Here is a 13,954-nt window from a genome sequence, read left to right on the forward strand (position 1 = left end):
TTGTTTTAAGTAACCCAAGGCAATTTACACTTTCCAAATTATATTACAAGCAATAATAAACACAAGTATTTCACAGAATTTAAACATCTGACCAATGAGCGAAATAAAAGCAATTTTTTTCTACTTGAACCTTTATTTAAAACAATTACAATTTTTCAAATTAAAAAAAATCAGGAAACATTTCTCATAGGTTGCAATTAATTATGTATTATAACCTATACATCAAGCCCATCATAAGACCTTCTGTAAGGACAGAGGAAGAAAAGTGATATTATAAACCATGTCAAAACTTCATAAAACTCTTAAATTTTTTTCTTACCAAAGAAACATTTTGGATGTAACAGACACTAATGACTCACCATCAAGACCAAATAAACTTTTTAAGATTTTGTCTTATGTGCTTCAGATCCCCAAAATAAAATACAGACATAACGAAAGCCCCATCCTCTCTTCCTCATTCCCTGCAGCCACTCTCCAAAGGCTAATGTAGCTCTTTCTCATGTATGTATAGCACTTCTGCTACATATATAAATATCAGCAAGCAATGTTTTTAACTTTATACAAATAGTATCAAAGTGTATATAACCTTTGCAACCTGCTTTTTTCATTTAACATTGTTTCTGAGATGGGTAAATGCGGGCAGATGTAGATCTAACTCATTAGTTTTAACTTCTGCCTAGTGGTATTCCATTCTGTAAGTAAACCACAGTTATCCATTTCTGTCCTGAAGGAAGTTAGTTTAGTTCCATTTTTTTTGTTGTTGTTATTTAAAAAATAGTGCTACAATACTCATCTTGGTCCATGTTTTCTTATCCACCTTTTTCTTTACCAAGAATTACCCAATTATCCTCTAGAGTATTTTCAATTAATACTCCAATGAGCAAAGAATAAAGAAATTTCACTTTCATTATCCTCTGAAAACTTAAAAATTTTTGACAATCTGATGAGTCTTAAATGGTATTCCACTGTTGTATTAATTAGAATGTCCCTTATTACTAGTAACACTGACTAATAAGCATCTTTCCTAAAAGTTTCTTTCTTCCTTTTTTTTTTTTTTTTTTTTTTGCCATTGTTTTTCCTCTGCAAATTGTCCATTCATAACCTTTGCCCATTTTTCAATTTGGTTGTAACCATGGTTTTACATACTTGTTGCATTAAACAGAAACTCAAATTCATTTTCAGACATTTGAAAAGTCTAAATTTAAAGCAATAAATATACAGATGCCCTAAATCATCAACAAATGTCTACAGAGGCCAGCCAAGCAGGTGAGTACAGTAGGCCAAGTGAAGGCTCTGTGAAGTAACCAATTCTTGGAGCCAACCAATTATTGCTATACTGAAAAGCAGACTTAGTAGTGACAGATCTTCCAATTAAAAAAAAAAAAAAAGCCACAGGGGTGCCTGGCTGGCTCAGCCAGTACAGCATGAAAACACTAGATCTCAGGATCTGAGTTCAAACCCCACATTAGAGACAGAGATTACTTAAAAAAAAAAAAAAAAAAAAAAAAAAAAAGCCACAAATTTCAGATTTCATGTGCAATCTCCCAAATTTTAACTAATGGCAATGAATGCAAAATTTGCAAAAACACTGCACAGTCCAAACAAAATCCACATGTAGGTCAATAGCGCCTTGAGATCACCAACAGACCACAGAACTAGGTAAGGACAAGAGAGTAGTGTAATATCTGTAGGGAAAAGCTATACCATAATCATTTTATTAATAACCAATAAACATGATTAATCTCAAGCTAAAATTATCTAAACTAAATTAGAGAGTATGTTATTAAGCCTGTAACACACTGTCAAAATCTCCAACATATAACATGAAACTATTTTGGCTCATTAAAAACAATCCTTTCCAGGGGTTTGACTTGCTCAGTTGGTAAAATATGGACTCTTATTCTTGGGGTCCTGAGTTCAAGCCCCACGATAGGTATAGAGCTTAGTTTTTAAAAAATCCTTTTCATAAGTCCGTTTCTAAACAAAAATATCATTTAATGAACTTTAAAAAAATTTTTCAAGTGGTAGAGGCAGCTGGCTGGCTCAGTCAGCAGAGTATGCGACTCTTGATCCTGGGGTCGTGAGTTCCAGCCCCACATTGGGTGTAGAGACTACTTAAAAATAAAATCTTAAAATAAACACACACATACATAATAAATTTTGCGAGTGGTAATATTCCTTCATACCATTTACTTCACCAAGATCATATCGTTCCCTTTTTTAATACTTATTTATTTTTGAGAGAGAGGGGGGAGGATGGGCAGAGAGAGAGAGAATCTGAAGCAGGCTCCAGGCTCTGAGCTGTCAGCACGGAGCCCTATGTGGGGCTCAAACTCACAAGCCATGAGATCATGACCAGAGCCAAAGTCAGACCGTTTAACCAACTGAGCCACCCAAGTGCCGCTACTTATTCATTTTGACAGAGAGAACGAACATGCTCTCTGTCTCTCTCAAGGTGGGGGGCAGGAGCAGAGAGAGAGGAAGATAGAGAATCCCAAACAGGCTCCTTGCTTTCCACTTGGAGCTGGATGCAGGGCTTGATCCCAGGAACAGTGAGATCAGGACCTGAGCCGAAACCAAGACTCGGACTCTTAACCGCCTGAGCCACCCTGGAATCCCACACCAAGAACATTCCTAAACAGCAGTAAAACTTTTGTGTCCCAACTGGCCATTTAATAACACATCTGAACAAAAACAAACAAACAAAACTTTGCCTATTTATAAAGTGACTTTAAAAAAATTCAGAACAGAGAAATGAAGCACTTAATGAGGCTGCGGTGAGGGGCAGGGAGGTATCTCCAAAAAGTTGAATGAATAAAAGTCTTCCAGAGTTTGAAGTTTATGCCAACAGAATGACAACAGTAGTTTAGTTATGCATCTTAATCTTTATCTAGGCAACCGTATTTTCATCCATCAACAGCTTTGGTGAATTTAATGGTAGCCAAGCAGTTAATCTGCCAATGTCAAGATACCTGTACAACACTACATATGCCAAATGACATTTATCTCACTACTACTGTAACATTCTGAGGGAAACTGCTTGCGTACTTTGGAAAGGCACAGTGTACAAAATCCAGTTACCAGTACATTCTAATTTCTCCTGTGTTGAAGGAAAACCCACCTGCTTATAAGCTGCTTGTTGAATAACTACTAATTTTTTTTGCAGGGTGGCAGGGAAGAACCAAAGGAACAAAAACACTTATTTTAATAATAGAAAGCTACTCAAATTTTAAAAACCAGACAGTATATTCTGCTTCATGTTAGACAATGCATTTTGAACAGGATGGAAAGTGCTTGTTTTAGCCCTTAGTGCCTGATACACAGTAATTAATAGATGTTATTATTAAGACACACACACAGAGGAGCACACAGCTGGCTCAGTTGGTAGAACATGGAACTCTTGATCACAGGGTTGTGAGTTCAAGCCCCACGCTGGGCACAGAGTTTACTTAAAAAAAAAAAAAAAGACACAGAGACCAAGATTAAATGCACTCTAATCATAAAAATGTTAACTCTGAATATCATCTAACAGCATTCACCCAACAGTTTATAAAGTGCCTAGGAGAATGATATAAAACTTAAAAACTATGTGCTATTATATAGCACCATGGGTATCAGCATACATATACTGCCCAAGGTTTAAAATATCTCTGTGGACTTAAGTGCTTGACTACCACACTATAACACTACTCTTTTTTTTTTTTTTTTTAATTTTTTTTAACATTTATTTATTTTTGAGACAGAGAGAGACAGAGCATGAACGGGGGAGGGTCAGAGAGAGGGAGACACAGAATCCGAAACAGGCCCCAGGCTCCGAGCTGTCATAACACTACTCTTTTTGATGCTTTCCCAACAGTAGCACTGACCGGATGATTCAGTATGTGATTTCTCACATATTAACATCACCATGTTAGTGAATGTTACCTGTGTGTTCCACTATTAAAAATATGGGTAATAATTCAAAGGAATTTCAGCATTAAGACCTTCACAATTTACAAGCTTAAAATAGAAGCAAAAAACTGAAGTTGGCATATATATTGTGTGGATAACAAACTCATTTTCAACTTCTCCATTTGATTCTACTAAAGAATGGAACAATAATATATCCTTTCCTTGTTTCAAACCTAGGGTTAAGTCTTCTTGAAGTTTGATATAGACTGTATTTCAACTGGACCAAACACTAATAGCTCTACTGAAAATACAGCTTGACCACTGGTAACACTTTTACAGTGGAAGTTTCCTATGAGCTAAGAAGGCAGCAACATGAGATAATTTTTTTTCCTGAATAAGTCTTTATTACAATCACCCAGAAATACATCTTCCAGGTACTATAAGACTCAAGAGGGTTTTTTTCTGATTGCCAAAGTCCTCAGATTTTAGTAAAAGGAAATCTCCAGTGTAATAACTCCAAATACCAATCAGTCTGAAGCCTGAACCACTTTGCCTCACAAGCAGTTTCATAGTTAAAATTCTGTAATAATCATTGCTTCTGCAGAACAGGGCTGTAATTTCTAAAGACAATAAGGAGCAAATAATTAGCAAACACAAATTGAGCCAAGTTTTTTAATGAGAGACATTGACAAGAAAAGAACAAGTTGCAGAAAGTCAAATGTGGTAATGTTTTCGATTACCACTAATGTAAAAATTTTTAATGTACAGAACACTGCTGTGTGTTGTCGGTGGCTACTTACATATGCAATAAAAGTTTAAATAACAGTTGGTGGCTACTTACATATGCACATAGGAATAATACTCACCTACCTAAAGAGAGAAGTTACCCTGAGAGTAGGGATGGGAAGAGATGGAAATGGACTTCAGTGGTATCTGTGACCTTTTATTTCCTAAAAAACATTGTGCATAGTCTGAAGCAAATGCGGGGGGGGGGGGGGGGGGGGGGGGGCATTAATATCTGCTCAATCTGAGTGGTGAGTTACTCTTCTGTATTTATAAAACATTTCCTAATTTAAAGTAAAATTTTAAAGTGATTACAAGTGGCCAAATAAATTGAGAACTACAAACTTAAATGATGTTCAAAACTGAATCTCCAAGATCTGGAGAACGAATCCCAGTTAGCAACAAAACAGCTATCTAGGAAGACTCAGTCCTTTGCCACTGACTCACATACAGATTAGAGTACGATTTACCTTCCAATAAGAATAGGCTCATTTATGTAGCAAAGTTCGGAGAAGTTGCATAGATAATTTACTGCTCAAGATCACATGTGGCCAGGTTGTACTGGACAACACCAATTATCCAGAACCAGGAAGTTTAAAAAAAAAAAAAAAAAGAGCCTGTATAGAAGCCAGAATAGATGATACAAAGTCCATACAATAAAGCTCATACCCTTCACTCAGAAGAGTCTATCAAACTCTCACTTAGAAATTTCTTTTTAAGCTCACAAAAGCCTGTTTATCTGGTTAGTTAGACCTCTTCAGATCAAGTTCAATAAAATAGAAGAGGGAAGAAATTGCACAATCGGCAACAACCAGGCACCAGAAGCAGCAAGAAGTAATAACCTAACAGTAAGAAAAACAAACAAAAAGACTTTATAGATATGAAAGTAGTAAATTATAGTAATAATTGGGTAAATCTGTGGTTACAAGTATCAGTGACAGATGTTCAGAACAACGTCCAGTATTTAAAAAAAGAGGAAAGCAACAAACCTAGATTATAAGGAACTAGAGTTTTAAAAAAATACATTTTTGGAATCTTTCCATCCAAATCAGTAAATATTTTTTTTAAGTGTAAAGTGCCTCAAAGGGTAAACTTCATTTATCCGGAAAATTCACTGCAAAATTCATTGCCAGATGATAGTAGATAAAGCTTAACATATAAAAGCTACTTATATTTAGGTGTTTCTTCATACATATAATTCAAGAAATAAAAGAAAATCTGAACAACTTCAGTTCCTTATTACCAATCTTTCCAATTTAATTTCTTAAGACCATTTAGTGATTCCACACAATGCTGCACAAATTATTAATTTTATCACTTTTTTAAGTAATAAAACACAACCAAAATGACTGCATAGAAAATATGCAGGAGCACCTGGGTGGCTCAGTCGGTTAAGCATCCAACTTGGGCTCAGGTCATGATCTCTTGATTGGTGAGTTCAAGCCCCGCATAGGGCTCTGTGCTGACAGCTCAGAGCCTGGAGCCTGCTTGGGATTCTGTGTCTCCCTCTCCCTTTGCCTCTCCCCTGCTCACATTCTGCCTCTCTCTCTCTCTCAAAAATAAATAAACATTAAAAAATTTAAAGAAAATATGCAAAATTTGGGCATAAAATTCCATAACACAGGGTTGACAATAACATCCATCTAGGTGCCAGGTTTTAGCCTGCCAAACAAACTACTATATCTGTAACTCTCCGCTAAGTGCCAATTTAGTCATCACCAACATGAGTATTTTGTTGGCAAAGACCAAGGATTGTCTACTATATCCTGACTTCTGGCCTTGAAGGATGAAGTTAATTTCTTTGGCACAGGTTAACTATTTCCATAAGAGAAAGCCCAATTACTGTATAAACCACAATACCCTAGTAACAGGAAAGTGTAGCCACTCACATAAACATCTTATCTATTTTTTATTAATTATCCACAAAGCAAGAGAAATCAGAATTTGAAATAGCTACAAAAGCTCTCAAGTATCCTAATGTAAAGGGAGATGGGGGCAGTGGTAGTAGAAATGTCCCATTTCTCTAGGCCCTTGATAACACATTTGCAAAAAAACCTGCTGACCTAGACCACACTCACTTATGTAAAAGACAACTGCTTTTAAAATTGGTGCACATTGACTAATTTCTTCACCTTCCCCAGGAGCCCACACCCCAGACCAGGTTAAAAATCCACTAAGCTTCTAATATGTAACCTGTACAAATACTCTGAGCTTATCATAAAATTTTGCAACTAAAGCAACCAAGCAACTTGCATACTTTGTGTAATATGATCCCAACTGTTAGGAAACTGACCCAATACCAGTTATAAATCTAGATTTCTAGAGATATAATAATCTTGTCCACATTTTTAGATCTCCACAATAAGATACCATCTAACGCCACAATTATTGCTCTAAACCATGTATCTCAAAAACATGACTATGTGCTTTTTACTACTAATGCTAACTTTTACCAACATTAACTCCTTTCCTCTTCCAAAGGTGGCAATGTGTGCAATTAAAAAGTCCAATCATTCTGTAATCAAACCTGTTACAAGTCACTATCATACCATCTTTCATTCGTGTTACCACCTAGCCTGCAAAGAATTTCTGGAAAGAATTGCTTTGAAAACCTCCTGTTACGAACAAAGATGCATTTACTTCCTTGTATCAAATTCACAATTCCCCATTAATATCTAGTACGTTACCATGTGCTCCCTCAATGGCCCAAAGCAGTCTTCCACATAGTTTTCACCACTTTGGAAAAGCAAGTAGAAAGGCGGTAAGGAGAAGCATGTCACTGCATCTTGTTCTGTCCCAACACTTAAACAGAACTGTCACTTCACTTCCTAATAATCACTGAAAAATCTTTATTAGATAGTCTTTTTCTGAAAAATTCCCTTCAATATGCATACCTCTCAAAACTCGGAACCCATGTTGCCAACTAACGAGGTAAGGAAACAAATGATTTTTTAAATCTAACTCAGTCTTTTCACATAATGCGAACTCATTCATCATAGGTCCTTCTTCCCCCAGGTTTGCCAAGTCACAAGACACACTACTGTTTACAGTCCCTCCCATCTGCCCCCTGCCAATATGTATCAAACACTCTAGTCACTTGGCTTAAACAAACAGTCTCCCAAATAACCCTCTCAAATCCTAATTTAGACCAAAGATACACTCATTCTGATTCATATTCTTAGTGGAAATTTTTTTAAATCACCTGACTTTCAAACGGGTTAAGTTTTGCCTTTTGAAACAGCCAGACCCTAGAGCCCTCGTGCTTTCCCACAAGCACTTCATACGTGACAGTATACTTTTTAATTCTACACTTTCAGACGTATTTTCAATCTGAGTACTCAGCTTTCAAAGACAACTTCAAACTTTCAATTCATTCCAGCACCATACATTCCTTTCATTTTGCTGCGATATACACCCTGTTCTTTAAGCTTGAGGCCTACTGGTTTTCCCTCTCTGACTGCAGTAGAGAAAGAACTGAAACAATATATTTACCATCATTCTTTTTAAAGATAACTGCTAAACGGTTCCCATTTCTCACCGCAGACTTCACATAACACACCATAAAACACGGTATATCACAAATGTCTATTGTTCGGGACCTTTGGAGGGCATCAGTACTAAAAGTCTCCAAGATCAAACAATACTTAAGATAATGTGGGGGGCGGGGGGCATGATTCACCAAAAACTGCAATGAAGAGTAATGGAATATTTTCAACAGTGGTATGCTAAAGCTAACAGCTTCTTTCAGAGGACTGTTACTGCTAAGCAACCATCGCGGTAACAATAAATCCACCTGCTTCACAGCCTGCAAAGCTAGAAGACGGGAGGAAAAGCGGAGATGGGGTCCTCCTTCAGCTTCTCTAGAGGTTAGGAGAGAACAAAGTCACTGCTGCACTGTCACTTGAGGGGAAGGGGGAGGGGGCGGATCATCTTGGAAACCCAGCCCCTGGGCCGGAGCAGGCGGGGAGAACTCAGCAAGGCTGCCCGGGATTAGCATTCTCCTTCTCACCCTCTCCCCCCCTTCTAGAATCTCCCGTCCACGCTAACGCGCGGCGGTCGGAGTCTCAGATGACCGCCCCTTCCAATGTGTCCTCCGTGGGGCGTAGGGAGAACCAGAGAAAAGAACTGAGTCAGGAGGGTGAGACGGAGCGTGGACTCCCATGACCCCTCTGGCCTCCCCCAACAGCCTCCAGCCTCGCCCAGAACACTACCGAGCCCGGAAGGGCCTGGGGTCGGGGGGAAGCCCGGCACAGGTGTGCTCGCCCGGGGCAGGGGTGGGGAGGGGGGGGGTGCGGGCGCTCGGGCAGGGCCCGCCAGCTCCCTCGGCGCTCCCCGCAGCGCGGCCCGGGGCCCCAGCCCAGCAGGGCAGAGCACATCGGCCGGGGCGCCCCGCGGCCGCCCCAGAGGGGCGCGCCGCTCCCCGAGCCGGCCTCGCCAGCCCCAGGCCCGCAGCGCCCAGGCCCGCCGGCCTGCCCGCCCTCCCGGCCGGGCCCCCAGCCCAGCCCGCGGCCTAACTGCTTGCCCCACAGCTCGCCCCCGGCGCCCGAGGGTCGCCGTACCTGGGCGGCGGCCTCCAGCTTGCCCTCGAAGGTGAAGTCCAGCAAGTCGGGCTTGAGGCAAAGGCTGTAGTTGATGGGGGAGACATCGGCAGGCAGCCGCTCGAAGGGCCTCTTCTCCGGCATCGCGGCGCGGCCCAGGCTGTGGAGGCGGCGGCGAGAGGAGCGGCTGAGGAGGAGAAGGAGGAGGGGAGGAGGCGGAGGGCCGAGGAAGAGCAGGCGGCGAGCGAGGGAGGGGGCGGCTGCCAGCCACATCCACCGAGCGCGGGCGACCGCCTGAGGAGAGCGACCGGGGAGCCTGGGGTAGGGGGGGGGCGGGGGAGAGACCCAGCCGGAGCGCTCGCGGCCGGGAGGGAGGCAGTGCGGGCGGGCGGGCGGGCTGCCTACGGGGAAGGGGGCGGAGGGGAGGGCAGGGGAGGAGGGCCTGCAGGGAGGGAAGGAGGCGGCGGCGGCGGCGGCGGCAGCTGCGTGCGCGGCCCCGCCGGCCGGGTGCGCCCCCGCCGCTGTGCGCGCGCGCGCCGGGGCAGGGGGCGGAGCGGCGAGGGCGCGGCCGGCTGGGCGAGAGGGTGCGGGGTCGCGGGCGCGTGCTGGGGGCGGAAGGCGGCTCCCCGCGCTGCACCTGTCGGCGCCACTGGGGAGAGCCGGATCGTCGCGAGCCGAAAGGAGCCCAGAAGGGTTGGAGAAGCGGGGAAAGCCGCGTGAGGACCCCCCCCACACACACACCCCACCCCCAGCTACATTTGGAAGTTGAAGTCTGTGCAATTGGCTGGTACATCAGGGTAAAATGTTAAAATATCAATTCAGAGCAAAACCCCAAACTGGATTTTTACCTCCAGATCAGCGGAAAGCCCTGACTGGAAGCTATTTGGCAGTACTTATTCCTGTTATTTTAAACAACTTGAAGGGATGATTATGAAAAAAAAATTGCCAGAAAACTTTTAATAATCCAGGTTACTTAAACCAATGCCATTTGGACCTTTGAGGGAGTGATTTCAAAAGTTAGGAAGATTTTCGTTTCCGTGATTTAATGTTCACAGTAAGATATGTTTTTCATCTTTTTTCCGTTTTCATCTTTGTTTCTTCTTTTTTAAACTAAAAGACCCTTTGCCAGTTGTGTCCTCTTTAAAGTTAAACTAGCTGTGGTTCCCTCAATAGATAGTAGTTCTGTAGATATCTCACAAATCGGGGTTATATATATTTTAATAGAAATGTATATTAATCATATATAAATATGTATTTATACATATATATAAATATGTATTTTTAAAGTGTCAAGGACAAAGAGATTCATCCGTAATCCCCATATTCCTTTATAGAACCTTCTCATGTAGTACCCCTTGATTTCCAAACTCAAATGCTGAATGACATACGGACCAGCACTGTACAATGGAAATATATTGGAGCCAACTAAGTGACTTTAAATTTTCTAGTAGCACATCAGAGAACGAAAGGGAAACAATGGAGATTGACACATCTTATTTAACCCAACATATCCAAAATATTTCCACATGTAATCATATAAAAAATAATGAGATTTTATTTCTCCGTACTGAAGCTCTGAAATCCAGTGTATATTTTACATTCAGAGAACATCTCAGTTCCGGCTAGCCACATTTATAGTGCTCAATTGCCCCATGAGACCAGGGGCTGTTGTCTTGGGCACTGGGCCTGCCCTCTTGTTCTCTAAATCCTGCATAACTTTTAGGACAGACTGAAAGCAATCCTTTCAAACTAAGATGTGAGATGAGGCCTTTTGTTACATGCAGGACTCTCTGTGACCACTTCTAGGTCATAGAAATAATAATAGTAATAACTTAGTTATATGCTAATAATCTAGTCACTGAATAATAATGTATGGAATGCTTACTACACACTTTTCACATATTAATTCGTTTAATCCTTTCAACAGCCTGTTTAGGTGGACCCCATTTTTCCCATCTTACAGATGAGAAAACAGACACACATAGATTCAGTGACTTGTCATACAGCAAATAAATGGCAGAATTGGCATCAGAACACAGCCATTTTTATTTCTCTCCTGAAAAATTTTGCGGCAGCTTCCCTATTTTTCTAACTCTTCAGTTTTGTTTTATTCCAGTCCGTCTGTATCTCTGCTTCTTAAAAAGTTATTCTCATTTTGTGAGTACCCATAAAACTCCCTCTTGTCTGTTAAAGCAAATTTGATTTATAACCATTTAAGGCTCTCCATGAACTGTCCTTAGATTTGTTTTTTTCTCACCCTGTAACATAGATTCTCCAGTCTTAGCAAGCTAACCTGTTTACTATTTGGCCCTGATAGTTTGCTCATTCTCTCTTCTCTACCATTGCCATGCATTATTGCTGGAAAGACCTCCTTATCCTCTTTGCCCAACCCATGCTTCTTCCTTCAAACCTCACCTTTTCCAGAAAGCTCTCATTGACTAACTCCACTAAACTCTAACCCCTTTCCTGTCAGCTCCCAAGTACTGGCTTTTGCTGATTTGTTTGTATTTCGTCTGTTGTTCTGTAATTATATTTTTAATTTGTTTATATGGATATCTTTTCAAGATGTACTTCTAATTCCTTCATAACTGTAGGTATTGAGCCCTGAACAAATACATCTCAATTGTTATTGACCCAACTAACCGATTGATCAAGAGAGAATATTTTATCCAGTCTGTAGCCTTTCCTTTTTGTACAAGACGTATGCCCTATAGAGAAACTATGTGAACCTAAGACTAGAAGCAACCTTTTTTTTTTTTTAATAAAATCACAGAAGCAATTAAAAAAAAAATCACCAGGGCCATAGACTTCATAGTAGCAGTAATTGTGAGGGAAAAGGGGAGAATCTTACCTGGCCCTCTCCCTAGTCCCATGACCCAGCAAGTTCCAATGTAGCAAGTCAGGAGTGAAGCCATACTTACTACCTATAAGTTGGGATTGGGGAATGGAAGGTTGAATTGGGGTATGGGCATACAGTTCTCATAAATAAGACTGGCTAACAATCTAATATGCTCCAGGCAGGCCTCTCTGGAATAACTGAAATGAAGAACACGAGGGCTCTTGGAAATTCATTTCTCTCCACGATGCTTCAGAAGGAATGGGGCGGGGTGGGGGGGGTGGGAGATTCAGTAATGTCTCAAGGTCATTAGCCTTACTTCTAGCAGATCTCTAGGCTTCTGTTTAAGGAAGCCCTTGAAAATCTAAATCCCCCCCCCCCATTCCCCCATTCAATCGTGGCTGCCACAATTAGACAGAAAGGGTGAGGACAATTTTTTTCCTACATCTGTAATGAGAACCTTAGCAGCAGACAATAACTGCTCCAGGTCTGTCAAATAGATGCATGAAAATCTAAATTTCAAAACCCATGCAAATTGTATACTTCAGTAAAAAGTTAAGAAAGAAAAACGTAGGGGCATCTGGGTGGCTCAGTTGGTTAAGCCTCTGACTTTGGCTCAGGTCACAATCTCACAGTTCAAGACTTAGAACCCCACATTGGACTCTACTATCGGCAGGGAGCCTGCTTCAGATCCTCTGTCTCCCCCTCTCTCTGCCCCTCCTGCACTCGTTCTCTCTCTCTCTATCAAAATAAATAAACTTGAAAGAAAGAAAGAAACAAAAAAACAAAGAAAGAAAGAGGAAGAAAGAAAGAAAGAAAGAAAGAAAGGAAGAAAGAAAGAAAGAAAGAAAGAAAAAAAAAAACACCGAAGTTATTCTAGGGGCTCTTGGCTGGATCAGTCAGTAGAGCATGCAACTCTTGATCTTGGGGTCTTGAGTTTAAGCCCCACATTGGATGTAGAGATTACTTAAATAAGTACATAAACCTCAAAAAATAAATAAATGAAGTCATTCTAAGACATTTTTGTCCTTAGATTTTAGGCACTAGCCTGAGTCTGAGGACATAAGTCCCAGTCTTACCACTGACTTTGTCTATGGCTTGGAGCAAGTCTTACAATTTCCCTGCTTCAGTTTCCCCATTCAGAAAGGAGACAAGTGCATGATGAATGCTTTTCTCGAAGAAAAATATTATATTACCTGTGGGTTAGGAATTTCTAAAAGAAGTCTATCATGTTCTTAATGTCAGTATGGTCTTCATAGCAGGAATGCTAGATAAAGACCTGGGAGAAATGATATGTCGAACAAACGTAAACCATTGGAAAACATGTTTTAAAGCAAAGATAATATAAAGGAGTTGGGACAGGAAGCCAAAATATTCAGGGAGGAGGGAAACACATCCTGGCTGTGGAACATTGAAAGGGGAAGAGAAAGATGTGGAAGACTTTGGGAGACCATTACAAAACCCACGATATTAGATCGAAACTAAGCATAACTATTAATATGTAACCTCCCTGATGTAGAAATTAAAGCCTTCAATGTCACTTTCAAGCATGGAAATTATAATTCTAATTTCGCTATTATGAGTCTTAACCTGGGGAAGGTAGTGAGGGGGTTCCAAACACTAGGGACACAAAAAGAAAGAGAGCAATCCATGGGAGCTTGGATGCCATGAGATCCCAGCTTTGACTCTTTGTAACATAAAATGGCTGTTGGAATGACTTGGAAAAGTGGGGAGTACATCTACCCATCCTGTGTTTTTCATGAAAGTAAAGCAGATTAATTCCATATGCTTTTAAATGTATACTATACCAATAGATACTGTGTATAACAGGTGGTGTGTATGTTTGCATGTGTATATAAATACAGCTGAACTTTGAAAAAGGCAGGGATTGAGGCACAGACCCCTG

The 13,954-nt window shown here is 40.9% G+C and overlaps 1 protein-coding gene across 1 annotated transcript in view; it reads right to left on the reverse strand.

Annotated features, from left to right (window-relative positions):
- NPEPPS (aminopeptidase puromycin sensitive) overlaps window positions 1-9,599 on the reverse strand; it is a 94,010-nt gene extending 84,411 nt beyond the window's left edge. The window contains exon 1 of the mRNA XM_078437239.2: window positions 9,234-9,599. Within this exon, the coding sequence (XP_078293365.2) occupies window positions 9,234-9,485 (252 nt within the window). The 5' untranslated portion in view covers window positions 9,486-9,599. The remainder of the gene's footprint in view (window positions 1-9,233) is intronic.
- Window positions 9,600-13,954: the final 4,355 nt, after the last annotated feature.

This window comes from Panthera onca, chromosome E1, assembly GCF_046562875.1.
Source record: "Panthera onca isolate mPanOnc1 chromosome E1, mPanOnc1 haplotype 2, whole genome shotgun sequence".
Lineage (NCBI taxonomy): Eukaryota > Metazoa > Chordata > Mammalia > Carnivora > Felidae > Panthera > Panthera onca.